Source organism: Octopus sinensis, linkage group LG5 (assembly GCF_006345805.1).
Source record: "Octopus sinensis linkage group LG5, ASM634580v1, whole genome shotgun sequence".
Classification (NCBI taxonomy): Eukaryota; Metazoa; Mollusca; class Cephalopoda; order Octopoda; family Octopodidae; genus Octopus; species Octopus sinensis.
In genome coordinates, this window is record NC_043001.1 from 45,775,749 (window position 1) to 45,795,373 (window position 19,625).

Below are 19,625 nucleotides of genomic sequence, written 5' to 3' on the forward strand. Positions count from 1 at the left end.
GAGGGTGCTGATAAGTTCCTGGCTTTAAGGGTATCACAAAAAGCCTGGTTGGAGGCCCAACTGTCTGAGTTATTTTACAGGGCTTAGAAAAACTGAAGGATCACTACAATAATCGTGGATCTGAGAAGAGAATATGTTGAATAGAACCATAATTAACTGATCCTCCTGTATTTTCTTTTACCCAAAATCAGGAACTTTTCAGTACACCCTTGTATATGTGAGCAGTATGTAGGGGATCAGCAACTAATCAAAGCTGAAGTACTTTCTAGTTCTGGAGGAAGAGGCTACACTTTAGGATACAATCTTAGTTATGTTATTATATATGTGGGATTACAAATAATAAAAAAAAAAAAGATCATAGACTATGTGTGTGTGTCTAACAGTTGTAATGGTTTTGTGCACATATATGTGTAAGTACATTGTGTATTAGTTTTCTTTAGTCAAAAACTGCTACAGAAAATAAAATAAACTTTTTTTGAAAATTCATGAATACAAATGGGCTAGAAAAATAAAACACTAGCAGCACAACTCACCTGTTTCTTCCCCACCCAAAGATTGCTCCTGATTTTGACATAATAAAACTATGGTAATCACCTGCAGCAATTTGAGCCACAGGTATTCCACGTAGACATATTAAATGCCGCGGTCTATCACATTGTTCCGAGTTCATTCCCACGCCTAGTTGTCCGTGATTATTGGCTCCCCAACACCAAACATCTCCAACTTTACAGAAAAGAGAAATAAAACAAAAGAAACTTTAAATCATGTATTTTAATATGTTAGTTGTTAATTAACTGGTAAGAATTTAATGTAAATTGTATTATTAGTCATTTTAAGCAAACTAACTATAGACCTTGCAAGGATAAATACTACAGTTAAACTGGCAAAAGCTCAATATAGCACCTAACTTGATATTGAATAACAAGCATGCTGTAATATATTTTACAGACTCTTGTAAAAATGTTTAAGTCAAATGAAAAGTGATTTTAGCACCTTTAGTAGAAAATTCTTCACTCGATAAAGTAGTCACTTCACAAACAACACGTGGTTTTAGTATTGTCGGCTGTTTCTCTTGTTTCAAGTTAGAGTTATAATGTCCATATATGATTAGTCTTTGATTAAAACTTATTTAAACGCAATATTAAATTGGTGCTCTTTTATTTGACACTACACAGGGCAGTATCAGATAGTAGTTGTAGATTAAATTTTTGCAGTTCAAAACTTAAGAAAAAAGAAGCTAAACTAATTTTTGTCACACACCAAGTGGTGCAAAAGGTAGGGTCAAAAGTTGAATAATGGACAACAATTGGAGTAGGAGGAAAAATTCAACCAAGTTTAAACCTTTGGCATTTATGTAATGCTTATTTGTTCACATAGCTATAAATTAATTATGCATTGTATTGTAACTTCAAGATTTCAATGATGTGATAGTTTATTTTTAGAATGACATGGTAAGAAAGGTGCGAGAGGCTGGATCTGGCTAGTTTGAACATAAAACTGGTAGAACATTTGGGCCAGGCATGGCTGGTTTGAATGCTAGAGGGTTAATTTAGCAAAGGAATGTTGAGTCAAAGGTAAAAGAAGGTGAATCACATAGACAAGAGAATTAAATCTGGTCAATTTCTTAAGAAATGTTTCCCTACATGAGATGAAAAATACATTAGGGCTGAGTGTGAGTGTATGTAAACAAATTCCAAAATGGTAATATCAAATTTGAAAACATGGGCTTTTCTATCCTCTTACATTATTTACATTTGATGGATATTTGTCCTCATCTTGTTTGTTGTTAACACGTTTCAGCTGATATACCATCCAGCCTTCATCAGTTTCGAAATTTCTCCAAGACACCTGATGAAGGCTGGAAGGTATATCAGCTGAAATGTGTTAACAACAAACAAGATGAGGACAAATATCTGTCAAATGTAAATAATATACATAATTCTTCATCCCTTAAATATAGAACTATTTTCTATCCTCTGTCCTGAACCACCTAGTTGTAGAGCATAATTATGAGTGTTTTATAACTATAGGCAAAAGACCATCACTTCCCAACTGTGTCTACTTTAACACAACAAACTCATAGCTATAAGTAACTTCACCATTTATTTACTTAGTTTGTCTGTTTGATGTCCAACCCAGTATTTCATATGCATCACATGTTTGTAACAGTGGTTTTCTCTTTTGAACTTGAGCACAATAGTTAAGTCCTCTAATGCTCATTTTTTCTCTCTGATCACATGTCTTCAACTGTTTGTAAACACTGGAATTATATATCTAATGAAGCATGTTTGCTTCAATTCTATTCAGCTTTTGCATATTCTCTATAGTTAACACAGCTGGCCCACAAACATCATATAATCAGTCATTTGCCCAAACAGAAAATCTCTGTTGCCAGCAGAAATAGTTTTGTAAAATTTTTTCACCTTGTCTCCACTATTAGACGTTGACAACTTATACAAGCTTGTTTACATTATTTACATTTGATGGATATTTGCCCTCATCTTTGTTGTTAACACAATGTTTTGGCTGATATACCCTCCAACCTTCATCAGGTGTCTTGGGAAAATTTTGAACCTGGGTTCTCATTCCTAAGGTAATTTTCGATGTTATTGTTATTATTATTATTATTATTCAGGTCACTACTTGGAATCGAACTTGGAATCTTGGGGTTAGTAGCCCGCGCTCTTAACCACAACGTCATATGCCCACTAGCATATGGCGTAGTGGTTAAGAGCGTGGGCTACTAACCCCAAGATTCCAAGTTCGATTCCAAGCAGTGACCCGAATAATAATAATAATAATAATAATATCGAAAAATACCTTAGGAATGTGAACCCAGGTTCAAAATTTTCCCAAGACACCTGATGAAAGCTGGAGGGTATATCAGCCAAAGTGTTGTGTTAACAACAAACAAGATGAGGATAAATATCCATCAAATGTAAATAATGTACATAATTCCTCATCTCTTAAGTACAGAACTGTATCATACAAGTTTACCCTTACACACAGAGTTTTAGATTTTCCTCATCCGCAGTTTTCATCTAATTTCTATTGTGGTAGGGATATACGAGTTGCTGTTAACTGAATTAACAGTGTTGGAAAACTGACCAAAGATCCAAATATTTTATGGTTCACATCCTATCCTACAAAGCTAATAGAAAAGTGTCACCCACTTGCATTAATCAACAGCTTTAATAAAATAAAATTCTTATCAGTGAGTTAGTCAGAGATATGAGTTAGCATTATTTTTAAATGCTCATTGTATGCTTACAATGGTGACAGGATAGGGTGAAACTCTGAGATAAGAATTACTGGAACTTCCTGAATAAGAGGAAAGGGTACCAAGTTTAGACTGATACAAGAGTTAACAATGGTGACAGAGATAATTCTTTTTTTCATTTTTTTCCTTTCTCCAAAGGTCACTACTTAATGTCACTCAAACTAGGCCGGTGACAGTTTCTAGTGCCATGAGATGATAAAATATATCCAGTCCATGGTCTAAAAGTGGTTGGTGACAGAAATGCATCGATCCACAAAATACCTGCTGAAAACAGAACAAACAGAGTATGACGTAAATTTTGCAGGAAGCAATGAGGGCAAAAGTAGAGCAGGTTCTTTATATCTACTGCTGACCTCTCTAGGGCTGCACACTATAAAGAAACTGATTACCCACATTATAAAGAAACTGATTATTGTAAGGTTGTGATACCCACTGCCCACAAAATAAAGTTTGACATGCCTGTTTTTTTCTAGCAGATGAAGAAACATGAGAACTGAAGAGGAAAAAAATAAATGGATGTAAAAATCAGAAGAATGAGCAAGAACAGGTGTGGCTGTATGGTAAGAAGCTTGCTTTCCAACCACATGGTTCTGGGTTCAAATCCCACTATATGGCACCTTGGGCTGAACAAAGCCTTGCAAGTGGATTTGGTAGACGGAAACTTAAAGAAGCCTGTCGTGTATGTATATATTTATGTGTGTGTCTATATTTGTCCCCTTACCTTCATCCCTGTAATTTACTGGTTCGGCAAAAGAGACCGATAGAATAAGTACTAAGCTTACAAAGAATAAGTCCTGGGGTCGAATTCTTCGATTATAAAATCCCTTTAAGGTGATGCTCCAGCATGGCCACAGTCAAATGACTGAAATAAGTAAAAGAATAACACTTTACAAGTGGCCAGCAAATTAGTTTTGCATTGCTGAATTCAAATTCTACATGTGCTACAAAAAGAGATTATGGATTCACCAGACTGCTTGGCTGTTAATACAAAGATTTTAAAAAAAGAGAAGAGACTGTAAAGAGTTACTTACTGTCAGTGAGGGCTATACAGTGGTAAGCTCCACAGGTTATTTGTATCACAGTGTGCAAGGCTAGTTCTTTCACTAATCTGAAATATTAGAACAGACACCATTTCATTTCTCAGTTTCAATCTTTTTGCACTTTTAATTTACCACCACCACCTTTCATTGAAATCTGACACAGAATAGATACAAACAGATGTAGTGAATGGAGTGTATGAAGGATGCTGGAAATTATTGTGAGTCAAAGCCATTGAAAGCAGATATTTCGAAACCTGCTATCTCTTTTCTATGTGTATGTGTAAATATGTGTTTATCACCATCACAACTTAACATTCCTTTTTCATGAGAGCAGACATTAGATGGTTAAACAGGAACTCGGAGCCAGAGTACTGTACTGAATCCCAATATCTGCTTTGGCATGGTTTCTACAGCTTGATACAGTTTGAGAGTGAAAGGCAGACTGTATGATGCCCATGTGCAAACAGCCATACTACATAGCAGTGAAACGTGAGCTGTGACTGCTGAAGACATGTATAGGCTTGTAAGAAATGAAGCTAGTAATGTCAGTGTGCATGCACAACAGTGGGAACATCCTGAAAGAAAAGTTGGACACAAGAAGCATCAGATGAGGTGTGCAAGAGAGATGACTGTGCTGGTATGGTTATGTGATGCGTATGGATGAGGATAGCTGTGTGAAGTGTTGCACTCTAACGGTAGAGGGTACCTGAAGAAGAGGTAGACCCAGGAAGACATGGGACGAGGTGGTGAAACATGATCTTCGAATGTTGGGCCTTACAGAAGCAATGACAACTGACTGAGACCTTTGGCAATATACCATGCTTGAAAAATGAGATTGTAGTCGTGGCCAATGTCAGTGTCGCGTAACCAGCCTGTTAAAAGCACTCTTCAATTGTTGGGCAATATTATGTGCTTGTGAAGACTTGTTGAGCCAAGTGAAATCTTAGTCGTGGCTGATGCCAGTACTATGTGACTGGCATGTAAAAGGCACTTTTTGAGTGTTGGGCCTCACGGAGGCAGTGACAGGTGACCAAGACCTTTGGCGATATACCATGCTTGTGTGGACCTCTCAAACCAAGTGAGACTGTAGTTATGGCTGATGCCGATGTTAAATTAATGGAGTGGTTGGCATTAGGAAAGGCATCAAGCTGTAGAAACCTTGCTAAATCAGATAGGGAACTTGGTGCAGGTCTCCAGCTTACCAGTTTTCAGTCAAACTATCTAACCCATGCCAGCATAGAAAGCAGATGGTAAATGATGATGATATCCTTCTTAATGTTAACTACTTTTAAGAGTGTACCAGGTACTTTTATCACAGCATATATCATCATCATCATCGTTTAGCGTCCGTTTATATCATCATCATCATCCGTTTACATGGGTTGGACGGTTCAACTGGGGTCTGGGAAGCCAGAAGGCTGCACCAGGCCCAGTCTGATCTGGCAGTGCTTCTATGGCTGGATGCCCTTCCTAACACCAACCACTCCGTGAGTGTAGTGGGTGCTTTTTACGTGCCACCAGCACAGGTGCCAGATGAGGCTGGCAAATGACCACGATCGGATGGTGCTTTTTACGTGCCACTGGCACGGGGGCCAGGCGAGGCTGGCAACGGCCACAATCGGATGGTGCTTTTATAATAGATGTATATTATATAGGTATATACAATGACGAAACAAACACACATACATGTGTGTGTGTGTGTGCGCGCGTGCATGTGCGTGTGTATATAATCAAATGGTTGTCTTATAAAACACACATACAATAACAGCCATACAAACAATCCAACACACCGCCATCATCAGCTGCTCCACAGATATCATTACGGTTTTGACACCTGGGCAGTACCATTGAATCTGGCAGTGTCAACAGCACTAAAATAAGTTTTGTCTGGGAACAAACATACCTTAGATATCACCAAATTCATTCAATCTTAATTCTAGGAAGGATTAAACACTAACATTATTAATTAAACTACAACAAAGAAACCATATATAAATATGCCTTATTGTATTTGTTCCAGCTGTGTTCTGAGTTCAAATCTCATGAAGGTCACTTTACTTTTCAATCAAGGAGGTGGGGGTTAATAAAATAGAACTAGGTTAGTTAGTGGAAACTGTAAGAACATTGGACAGGATGCCCAGTGGAATTTGTTCTGTCTCTTTATATTCCGAGTTCAAATTCAAAGTTCACTCTGTTGCAAGTATTTGGGTCAGGTCTTCAGTTTAAGGACACCTTCCTCACACCATGTAACCAGTCTTAGAGGCCCTCTAAAGTGCCATGTGCATTACCTTCCCTCTTGACTAAAAGACATGATGTGTATGTGTGCATGCTTGCACATGTAGATGCTCCAGGATAGACTTACATTCAACCCATGTGATTACTTGTTATAGATGCATTCTATCTTTGAGACAGCCTTATAAGATATAGTTCTTTATACCAAAATGTGGAATAAGTTACTGCACTTGAAAATGTGTACTGCTAATGTAATTCTGAAGGAGAATAAGTGTGAGTGGTCCTCTGAATTAGATATAGTCCATCCAACAGGCTTTCAAACAATTTCAAAATGAAGTGATAGTATGTTGTCAACTTAATGTGACAGTCCCATGAAAGGGAAGAATGCTACTGTTATTTAGCCCTAGGAAACACTGTTCCCTGTTCGACTTGGCACATTTCCTGTGTCCTTATGCTTTCAAAATGGAGATAAGCAACTCCACTCAGCAAAGCCAGCACCCAGAGACTAGTTTCAGAGTCATTGCTCATCATCTCTGAGAGATTTAGAAATGTATTATTTCTATTTTCAAAAATCAATGAATGCATTTCACTTGAAATATATATGTTTACAAAGGCGGATAGGCATCGACAGCTAGCAGGCCATGCTACTCCAGACTGATGATGAGCAATGATTCTGAAAACAGTCTCTTGTTGCTGGCTTTGCTGGGTGGAGATGCTTAACTCCACTTTGAAAACAAGGACACAGGAAATGTGTCAAGTCCAACTGGAAATGGTGCTTCCTAGAGCTAAATAACAGTAGCATTCTTCCTTCCATGGGACGATAAACTTTGCTTGTGAAGACCTATTGAGGGAAGTGAAATCAAATCAAAATTGCTGACATGGCTGATGACAGTACCGCCTGATTGGCACTTGTGCCAGTGGAACGCTAAAAGCACATCCGAGCGTGATCGTTGCCAGGGCCACGGATTGGCTCCCGTGCCGGTGGCACATAAGAAGCCCCATTTGAGTGTGATCATTGCCAGCATTACCATGGAAAACAACATTCGTGTGTGGTCAGTGCCAGTGACGCCAGACTGGCTCCTCCGCAGGTAGCACGTAAAAAACACCTTTTGAGCTTGGTCGTTGCCAGAACCGCCTGACCGGCCCTTGTACTAGTGGCACGTAAAACACCCACTACACTCTCAGAGTGGTTGGCATTAGGAAGGGCATCTGGCTGTAGAAACTTTGCTGGGTCAGATTGAGCCTGGTGCAGCCTTCTGGCTCACCAATCCTCAGTCAAACCATCCAACCCATGCCAGCATGGAAAGCAGACGTTAGATGACAATGATGATGATGATCCTTTCATCACGACTTCAGCAAGTACACTGAAAGCTGTTTTACTGATGAAGTCATAAAACCAAAAAACATGACTAAAGTTGTCTCCCCATATTTTTAGGAAGAATTACAAAAACAATTTCAAGTTATTTTTCTCATCACACATTCCTAGTTACATTTTTAAAGTGGCATACATTAGGATATATTAACACTGTCATAAAACGGGCATCACTAGTTTGTTATGATTAAGTGGCTAGCTGCAAGAATAACACTGACTTGTAAAACAAATTGCATCTGCAATTGGCAAAAACATCACATCACAGCCAGACAAGGAAAGAGAAATGGATGCAAAGCAGTAAAATGAAAATAAAATAAAAAATAAAATCCTATGATTTTGTTTCATGAAAATAAGTTTATCACATTATCCACAGCCAGTTTACTGTGGTGATAATAACTAATTAGTGTTAGTCATAATGGTTTTACATTTTGGCACAGAGACGGCAATTTTTAGTGATTTGGGTAAGTCAATTACATTGACCCCATTGTTCATCAACTGGTATTTATTTTATCCGGCCTGCTGTGCTAACCTTGGATCATAGAGTGACCGCTGTTCTTGAAGAGACCCATTGAGTCAAGTATGTCAACACCAACATCAAATTAAAAATCAAATGGAAATTGTAGTTGTGATATCTGTGCTGGTGACACGTAAAAAGCACCAACCGATCATGGCTGTTTGCCAGCCTCCTCTGGCCCCTATGCCGGTGGCATGTAAAAAGCACCCACTACACTCATGGAGTGGTTGGCATTAGGAAGGGCATCCAGCTATAGAAACACTGCCAGATCAGACTGGAGCCTGGCGCAGCCTCCTGGCTTTCCAGACCCTGGTCGAACTGTCCAACCCATGCTAGCATGGAAAACGGATGTTAAATGATGATGATGAAGTCTGGAAGGATGAAAGGTAAAGTCAAACTTTGGTGGAATTTGAACTCAGAATGTAAAACCAAAGGAAATGTTGCTAAGCATTTCGTTTGCCATGGTACTGATTCTACAAACTCCTGTTTTTGTTAGTAATTAGTCGCCATTAGTAGTAGTAGTACTAGTAGTAATAATTAGAGGAAACACCAGTAGCAGTTGCTGTAATGACAGTGATAGTGTAAAAATAGTAGTAATATGAAATATTTAGAGCTGGTAGGAGTAGTAGCAGTAATACTAGTATTAAGTGGTGATAGCTGCAGTAGTAAAAGTAGCAATGGTAGCAGCAGTAGCCCACTGCTCTGCATGATCTGAGCACAACACCATCCAAACTATTCTATTTACTTCTTAGAGAAACCACATTGAAGAAGGTAAGTAAAACTCTACATATTTGACTCAACAGAAGCAAACAGCCAGGAAGTGGTTTTAGACTTCACACTGCATGTGTGTCAAAACACAGATAACAACCTACAGGCAAGTGGTTATATGGCTATATATAGAATAGAGGTGGTAACAGTGAATAAGAAATATTTTGATATGCAGTACATTTCAATCTGCTAGTGATTGCATTTAAATTTAATGCATATGATTAAATGGATGACCAATGATGGAGGGTAGCAGACAAATGAATGAACCAACCAGTTGAGAGATTAATGGGTTCAAATTTTGTCGCTAACCTCATACTTTACCCTTGGCATAGACACTTAAATCTCAAAATCCTCAGGTCACTTGGCTCTAAATAGGGTATTAGAAGTATTTGCCACAGTAAACAGCTGCAGTGGTTTGTTAGCTTGTAAGGTTGAGTTTTATTCAGGTCAACAATAGAGCCTCTAAATAGTCACACAACCTGCTAGAAACAGCAGCTAAAATTTTTAAATCAGATGTTAATTTAAAAAATGGAAAGGTTACAGTGAAATAATACAGTCCAAGATGCCCTTACAAAGACATTCATGACTGGAGTGCCAATGATCAGAGACCTGCTTGTATTTAAGTAAAACTAAGCTTCCACACTTAACATTTGTTGACCTGAAGAATGCTGTCAATAGGGAGCCTTGTTCTGTGATCTGGTGGTCTCTGACAAAGCTAGCGGGTAGATGAATGGCTTGTGAGAACAATACAAGCCATATACAGAGATGATGTCAGCAATGAGCACAGCGATGAGTTTAATGTGCATATAAGAGTTCATCAAGACTTGGCTCTCAGTTACCTTATTCATCATAGTCTTCCTAGTTATAATAGACAAGTTTAAGATTGGTTGCTTGTGGGAACTGATATATATGCTGAATTCTGTAGGAGAATTAGAAAAGAAACTCCCTGTATGGAAGCAAAGGATCTCAAAATCAATCTAATGAAGACGTAAGTAGGAAAACAAACAAATCTTTGTTTCTATCAGCGGAATGGTCTTGCTCAATATGTACAAAAGTGTAGGTTGAAATTCTATACAGTGTGCCCATGTAAACTGTGGGTACATAAAAGATGCAGTGGTATCAAAGACAGGTTAAAAGTGAAAATAGACTCTGTATGTGGCAGGTGCTCAGGAGCAATAAGTACTACAAGTATATGGAAAAAGAGTCTTTGACAAATGCACAAGTGGATTTTTTTGTGGTAGCAGATACTTTCTGTTACCTAAGTGGCCTAATTAGCAATGAAGGTGGAGGTCCCAAAAGTATAGATGCTACATGAACAGGCTGGAGAAAGCTTAGAAAGATTTTACTTCTGTTAGTAGCAAAAGGATTTTCTCTTTCAAAATGAAAAGGTAGCTTGTATGACGCTTTCTTACTAACTGCAATGCTACATGGTAGTGAAACATGGGCCCTGAATGCAGAGGACTTGTGAAGATTAGGAAGAAGCGAAACTAGCATGTTTCACTAGATGTACAACACAAGTGTGCATAAACAATGAATTACAAATGGGCATAAGAAGAATCAGATGTAGTCTGCAAGAAAGAAGACTGCACAAGTATGGACATGTAATGCATATGGATGAGAACGTCTGTATAAAGACGTGCTCATCTTTTAAGAGGGAGACTCAAGAAGTTATGAGACAAAGTAGTAAAGGCTGATCTCAGGACTTTGAACCTCATGATGATGAAAAAGGACTGGGATGACCGGAGATATATGGTGCTTAAGAAGGCCCACCCATCATGGAAACAATGTATGTGTGTACATATACACACACACACATTATTATGCCCCTAGCATGATTTTCTTCTCAAGCCTTCGCCACCACTCATTATCTCTATAATCTACCTCTCCAATATCTTCCTAACTGTATTATTTTACGCCTGTTATTAAAATGGGGGCAGAACTACATATTTCATCATCTTGCTCTGTGATACTAGTTATCTTTCTCACTTAGCAGAACCACTTCACACAGTGTTCATCCTCCTCAATTATTAATATTTATTTCTTTACTACCCACAAGGGGCTACACACACAGGAGACAAACAAGGACAGACAAACGGATTATGTCGACCCCAGTGCGTAACTGGTACTTAATTTATCGACCCCGAAAGGATGAAAGGCAAAGTCGACTCAGTGGAATTTGAACTCAGAACATAATGGCAGACGAAATACAGCTATGCATTTCGCCCAGCGTGCTAACGTTTCTGCCAGCACATTCATTTTATACTGATTACCCTTGTATGCAACCAAAATTCTCTCTCCTTCTCAATCACCGTACATATCTCACTCTCCTCCAGTACTACATCTGCCTCTCCCTTCACTCTCATCATTTCCCTGTATGCTGTATATTTACTATTCTATTATTCCTCACCTGCTTCTGTCCTGCCAGTCATCACTTACTCTTCCCTACATTCCCCTATCACATAGTATTTATAACCAAATCGCCCTATATTTTTAAAGTGGAATTAGATGTACTGAAACCTGTTGCATGTGTGTATTACTGGTACAAAATGGTGTAGCAGTTGCATCTCTCTATGTCACAGGATAACTGAGCCAATCAATAAACAGAAATTGATAAAATAAATATCAGACTGAAATAATTACTGGGATTGATATGTTACCCTAAAAATCTTGATGGATGTAATTAATATAAAAGGATTAGGAGATAAGCAGCTGGCAAGAAAGGTGCCAGTTACTAGACTCCCAGTTCATTAGATAGCTGATGATAATCGTTTTGTTTTAACAATTTTCCATCTTTCTTCCTAACATGGAAATTCTCTCCTAAGTACCTTAGAGGTTTTACAAATACTGAACCAACCTTAAAAGGTTTGGATCTGGATTATGGTTAGAATTGAAAGATAAACACCAAGATATTGAAGAAGATAGTATCTTCCCACCTCCTAGTACTTACTTTGGTATTCGCCACCATTCATCATCTGCTATAGCAGCTCTTCCCAACTGTCCTCTGCTGTTATCTCCCCAGCTGTATACCTCACCACCTGTGTGCAGCACCAAACTGTGATAGACACCAATTGCCACTCGGTTCACATGCAGGTTCTTCAATGCGGCCACATGTACTGTAAAGCAGAAAAGAAAAACAAAATTTACATGAGTACAGTAACACAACACATCGTGGGAGGGGCACCTAAAATTTAAACGTTATATCTATATGAGGTAGTCTGTAAATATTTCAAATTTCAGTTAACCCCACTAAGAAATGAGGATGATTAATCATTCTGATATGTACAAAAAAAAGCAACAATTCTGCAAGGTTGTGTGCACACATCTAGCATATCAGAAATATTAAGTCAAAGTGTACTGAACATTACCAGATGATAACTTACTCTTTTACTTGTTTCAGTCATATGACTGTGGCCATGCTGGAGCACTGCCTTTGGTCAATCAAATCACCCCCAGGACTTATTCTTTGTAAGCCTAATACTTTTGCCGAACCGCTAAGTTATGGGGATGTAAACACACCAGTATCAGTTGTCAAGCGATGTTGGGGGTGGGGGGACAAACACAGACACACACACACACATATATACATATACATATGACAGGCTTCTCTTAGTTTCCCCCTACCAAATCCACTCACAAGGCTTTGGTCTGTCTGAGGGTATGGTAGAAGACACTTGCCCAAGGTGCCACGCAGTGGGTCTGAACCCAGAACCATGTGGTTGGTAAGCAAGCTACTTACTACACAGCCACTCCTGCACCTGATTAACTTGATTATTATTTTGTAAGATAGTGCTATGATTTTAAAAGATACAGATGAGATTATGGTTAACAATGCAAAAATCAAATAGTGATTCACAGGAGCCAGTTACTTTATTTGTGAAACATTACGAAATAAAATACTTTTAACATAACATTAAAGTAACACACGTTAAGCTGGAGAAGTGCTGTTATTTTATTGCTCAACTGCAAGAGTTTTTCACATTAGATCTTGTAGGGCAAACTCAACCCAGGTAAAAGACTCTAAAGATGCCCTTCACAATGTTACAAATATAAACTCAAAACAGACTATAAAAGAGACCAGCCTCATAACATGGAAAGTACAAACAGCAAATCAAAATGTCTTGCAGAAGTATTTGAAAAATCTACAAAGTTCAGTTGCACAATTCTGTCTATGTCTGTTCACATCTTTCATGAAAGGAAGGACTTCTTCAGTCACCAGAAATACTGATATAACAACAATTATGACAGGAAAAGAACAAAAAATAGCTGCAGCCACTACCAACATAATGCAACAAAGAATGAATATAAGCATTAGCTCTGTGGACTTGTCATAAAGGAAAATTAGCTTAACTAGATAAAGTAATTTACATGCAATATTATTATTTCATAATTTCAGTTAACATTTCAATTTTAACAGTTGCTGGCCTATTAGCTCTAGTAAGACCCACAATGGAATATTTCTTCAACATCTAGGCTACTGCTACTTTGTTACACTAACACAAATCATCTAAGATCACATTAAAGAAAAAAAAATGAGCACCTGATTGACTGGCTGAAGGCTTACTCATTAACAAACTGCAATCTCTGGTTCACAGACATGTCTTCATACAACCCCATTCTATAGCTATTACAGTGGCCTTAGTTTTTCTAAAAAGCAAGATGCACACGACCTAGGTCCACTAATTTTTCTTCACTATTAGTCTCTCACTATCACACCCAACATTCATTCCTTTTCCAATCCTTTCTCTCCAGAACATCAGCCCCCTCTCTCCATCCACGTTTCTCCTTGAAATGTTCAAGTTAAACATCGACAGTATCCAGCTCAACAGTCTGAGAAGGCTCATGAGGGTTAAATCATAATATTAAAAAAAATATATTTAATCTAGCAGTGATTTTTTTTAAACAAAGATTTCAGGCTTATAGGACACTGCATTTAGTTAAACTAACTGGATATATTTATAGGATAATTTTTTAAAACAAAAATGTGTAAAGTCAAGTAGAATGAAAATTAATGCGACTATGGAAACAAACACTCCCTAACAAAAGGCAGTACATATTTTTTGACAAGGTGTATATGAAATAAGAACATGCTTGCTTTAGTATACTGTTACTGACAAACTAAACCAGTGTTTTTCAACTTTTTTACCCTTACATAACCCTTAAAATAAATTACATGTCTCAAGGAACCCCTGCACAAAAAAAATTATATACCATATCTTTCTCATATCTTTTCATCATAGTTCATATATATAAAAATATATATATATATATAAGAGATACAGATAAGGAAATAATTTTATTCTCAAACGCAGGATAATGCTAATAATATAGCATGAACAGGATAAACTATCCATAATCTGTTGGTGGCCAGCCATGGGACTTGAATTTGTTGCTGGGCAGTTTAGGTTAATGGTAAAGCACTTGAATTGTAATCACAGGGATGTGAGTTTGAGTCTCATGGCTGGCCACCAACACATTTTTCTGCAAAATATGGATAGTCTATCCTGTTCATGCTATATTATTAGCATTATCCTACATTTGAGAATAAAATTATTTCCTTATCTGTATATTTCAATACATCTCAACGCTTCTAAAGCAAACTTACTTTGTTGACTTTCAACGTAAGTTGAATTTAACGTGTGTGTATATATATATATATATATATATATATATATATATATATTACTATCATGAAATTAGCATTAGCTTATCTCACTTTCTTGCAGAACCCCTAGGCTGAGAAATGCTGAACCAAACACTTGACATCCCCACTTAAACAAAGATTGGGCACCTGAAGTAATTTTTTTTTCTTAAGGAGTCTGAAATAGAGCAAAAAAGACTGTTCATGGTGAGTGATGAGTCAATAAAAATGGTGTGAGGGAAGGATGTTCTGCTTGAACTGTTGCAGGTTAGTAGTTCAATAAACAATGTTGCTTGCAGTTGTTAGAAGACAAGATTGGGGTTAAGTGCTTATGAGGTGTCGTTGGAGTACTTATTCAAGTGTGGGTGTTATGTAATCCAAGGTCAGCTTTGATCAAGCAGACCTATGGCATGCAAATAATCAGTCAGACACCCAAGAAATCTATTGCTTCGTGTATACCATACCTATGCTTAGCTGAAAACAACACTGGGTGCACAGAGAATGCAATGGTTGACTGTCTCTTTTTTTTTTTTTTTTACTTGTTTCAGTCATCTGACTGCGGCCATGCTGGAGCACCGCCTTTTAATCGAGCAACTCGACCCCAGGACTTATTCTTTTTGTAAGCCCAGTACTTATTCTATCGGTCTCTTTTGCCGAACCGCTAAGTAACGGGGACATAAACACACCAGCATCGGTTGTCAAGCAATGCTAGGGGGACAAACGCAGACACACAAACACACACACGCATATATATATATATATATACACATATATATACGATGGGCTTCTTTTCAGTTTTCGCCAACCAAATCCACTCACAAGGCTTTGGTCGGCCCGAGGCTATAGTAGAAGACACTTGCCCAAGGTGCCACGCAGTGGGACTGAACCCGAAACCATGTGGTTGGTAAACAAGCTATTTACCACACAGCCACTCCTGTGCCTATGTGGAGTGAAGTGCAAAAGTTTGGACACGTTCTATCCTTTTCACTGCCCAGTCTATTACATACACTTGTAATTGTTTAAACTAAGTTAGCTCTGAGCAAATCTATGATCAAAGGCATTTTTTCTCAGCTATAGTTATCTAACATTACATCATCAAACATGGCCTTGTTTTTTCAAGGATAGCAAAATTTGATTTTAAGATTTGGTTAGCAAAATAAATGGCTATGTAAAGGTTCTCTTATTGGCTTTTCTGTATAATTGTGGATCCTGATGGCAGCCATAATGAAACCAGCAGGAATGACAAAGTAGTAATGATATGAGGTGCGGCAGTGAGTGAATTAAGATTAAGAGTAGTACAAATTTAGTGTATTTATACCAGATCAGAGGCTATTATAGTAGTTAGGAGGCTAAAATGAACAGAACTAGATAGGGAGTTAGCAGTTAATGTATTGATCATTCTTTATTTCAACTAGATACAATCTAGAATTGTGTATGTGTGTATGTGTACTATTTGTCTTATATGCGTGAATGTTACTCTAGTGTAGAGGAAGTACTTTTCTGTGTAAATGCTGTGTTAGAAACTGTTGAAGGCCAACACTTTGTTTTGGCTTTGAAGAGGAAATCCAACCTTTTATGATACACACAATGAGCTATGTGAAGAATGCAGTCAAAGGTGGGACAATAAGACCTGCAGACTCCATACACAAATGTATAGGTCCACTTAACTAAGTCAGTTAAATTGTATATATATTCAGGACACACACACACACAAAAAGATTTTATTCTCTTGATAGTCTTTCAAGTGATGGTTTTAAAACAAAAGTTACAAAACCAAGTTCAAACATTAAGTTAGGGTAAATAAATTTTTGATATTTGAACTTGATACCATTTATAGAAAATTTTAAAGTATGAAAAAAAAGAAGTTAACTCAGTGTTGATGGACATTCTTCCATAAAGATACTGACCACACATTGTTCATCCACTCCAACTCTCTAATTTATAAATAAATCTCCTTCAAGCCGTAAGGAGTTAGTGCTCAGTCTCATTTTCTGGGCATGAAATAAATGATAGATATATCTTCCACTGGATATACCTTAGTCTACCATACGTAACATTTCCAAATAATCTGCTAACTACTCCATTGACAAATAAAAGAAACAAACCACTCTAGATCAAAATGTTCTACCCTAGAACAACAGAAAGGTTGCAACAGATTTTAACCATTGACCAACAAACAATGAATGACTATATTCAGTATGCCATTTGTCAGCCACCTTGCTTAAACATAAACCAGTAGTTATTTAGCCCCAGGGAAGCCCTCATTCAGTAGGCTTATGAGCAAAGATATTCTTCTCTTTTTATGACAGGTATGATTTGAGAGAGATTTGACTGGTATTTCTAATAGATCAAGAGAGCATGTAGAAACTTCTTCATGGACATAGTCCAATTCAGCTGTTACTGTTTAACCTCTGGTAATCTCTGATCCAACAAGGTTACAACCAGAAACACTCCAGCTGTGCTCAGCTCATCTATTATTCAACCACACTGTAGCTAGTACTACATTATCCAATGTGACTTTCTTTTAAAATAGTAGCTTATGATTTGAAGAAGATTTTGTTGCTATTTCTTCTAGCAAAATGAGTAACCATTTAGAGTCTCCCTTGTTAGTTCCTTGTGAGGGGTGTCACTTGTTTCCTGACATCTATATATGAAGATGATAAATAAGAAAACAAAAATAAAAAGAAACTATAGCTGCAGCTACTGCAGTTTATGAAATGTTATATTAAATACAGCAATAGATGTAGTTTAGGTGGGATAGTAGAACCGAAATATTGCAAAAGATAGGACTAGAAAAGAAAGAAAGCAAGAAAAAAAAAACATAACACAAACATTCAGCAGATTAATGTTGATGCCTATCATCTAACACCACTACTATTCAAACACCATGATGACAGAGAAAGATGAATCACAGAGATGTTTCTCTGAACATGTCCTGACTTGCAAACTCATAAGTTCCTATGCATGAAGGATGATGCTATGTAGGTTGCTAAGTAAAATAATTAAAAAAACTAGACATGTGATTATCTGGAGAGAGAGAGAGACTGCTTGTTATAAGGAATAATGGTTGTAAGCCTAAGATACTAGACCACTGATCCGATGGGCAGTAGTTCAAATTTTACCATAGTGCCTGTGTTGTCCCTGCTTCAGTCAATTAGTAACAGCTGGAAAAAGCAAACATTCCCACCGGAAATAACTTCTACTTTACAGCTGATAGTTAGAAGAACATTAAGGGTCCAAGCTTTACCATAGTCACTGTGAAACACCTTAACCAACTTGGCTCAGACTGAAAAACAGACAAGTTGGTCTACTTCTGCTTCACAAATTGGGTGGTTAATGGTAAAGAGAGTATCAAGAGTTCAAACTAGAAGATAAACATTTTTGCTATAGTAATTTTGATATGCTGTTAGTCAAAGCAGAAATCTCCACTTCAGCCAGTGTGGCTGACAATAAGTACCACTTCTATTTCTACTTTATAGATTTGTTAGTTGTAGTAGGATGGGTAGGTACTCTGTTGTAGAAAGATGAAGTGTTAGAAAAAAAGAAAAAAAAAAACCCACCACAAATTATACAGTAATTTAAGTTATTACAGCATCACAGTTTAGAAGAGCATGAAGAAAGGAAAAATAAAGGAAGAAAACTGAAAATATTTGGGTGCAGAAATGGCTGTGTGGTAAGAAGTTTGCTTCCTAACTACATGGTTTTTGGTTCAGTTTCACTGCATGATACCTTGTGCAAGTGTCTTCTACTATAGCCTTGGGCTGACCAAAACTCTTTGAGTGAAACCAGCCTATGTATGAATGTGTTACTATCTTCTTGCCTTGCCTTCATGCAATAGCTGTAAACAAGTGTCCACATTATACAAGTAATGTCTTTCATTTCCCATTTCCTTACTTTGATACAGGTGAGGGTGGGGACAGGAAGGGCATCCAGCTGTAGAAAAATCTGCCTCAACAAATTCTGTCCAACCCATGCAAACATAGAAAAGTGGATGTGAAAACAATAAGGATGAATTTTTATACTGAACTCTGAGAATTGCAGTGATGGAGGAAGGAAAGGACATTAGTAAAGGCTAAATAAAGAATTGAACTTGCAACATGTAGGTCAACTCGAGCTTGAATCTCTTGCAAATGCTGTTTTGCACACTTAGTGATCTGTGATTTTTCATTTACTTTGTGGTATTAATAATACCCTTTACATTTAGAGTTAAATACATGTTCAAGATGACTGACTTTCATCCTTCCAAGGAGTGGATAAAATCAGTATTGAGGTCAATTAAATTAACTGTGTTCAGCCCTAAAATTCATAGATTTGTACTGTTTGTACTATGTATTACTAGAAAAATCAGCAACATTATTATGACAATAAGGAAACAGATTACATTACAGCACAAGACATAATACTTTTTTCTAGTATTTAGTGATGTCTCTTGATGTTCAGCTCAGACGGTTTTTTACTGAAACACTTTTGGTCAGAGCTTTGCTCAATCAGATTGAACTGAAGATAAACAACCACAACTAGGTATAATAAGCGATTGAGTTTTGATCTTTGGATATGTTTTGTATGAGATGGGAGGTAATGAGAGGAAGAAAGGCAAGTATACTAAGTGGCACACATACCCAATTTCTCTAATTACGAGAAGAACCAGACCTTCCATGTATTAAGTCTAACAAGCCAGTAACCTATCTAGAGAAGGTAGGAGAGAAGATTTATATTTTAACACCCACTTAACATCCTGAAACTGGAAATAAGTACCTGCCTTATGATGAGTCTTTCAGTGT

At 37.4% G+C, this 19,625-nt stretch overlaps 1 protein-coding gene across 4 annotated transcripts in view; it reads right to left on the reverse strand.

Annotated features, from left to right (window-relative positions):
- Positions 1–19,625, reverse strand: part of LOC115211580 (probable E3 ubiquitin-protein ligase HERC4) — a 112,161-nt gene that overhangs the window by 35,058 nt on the left and 57,478 nt on the right. For all 4 annotated transcript variants that reach the window (XM_036503387.1, XM_029780134.2, XM_029780132.2 and 1 more), the window contains exons 3-5: positions 12,154–12,319; positions 4,312–4,388; positions 534–723 (exon numbers count right to left, since the gene is read on the reverse strand). In XM_036503387.1, coding sequence (XP_036359280.1) covers positions 534–723; positions 4,312–4,388; positions 12,154–12,319 — 433 coding nt within the window. The remainder of the gene's footprint in view (positions 1–533; positions 724–4,311; positions 4,389–12,153; positions 12,320–19,625) is intronic.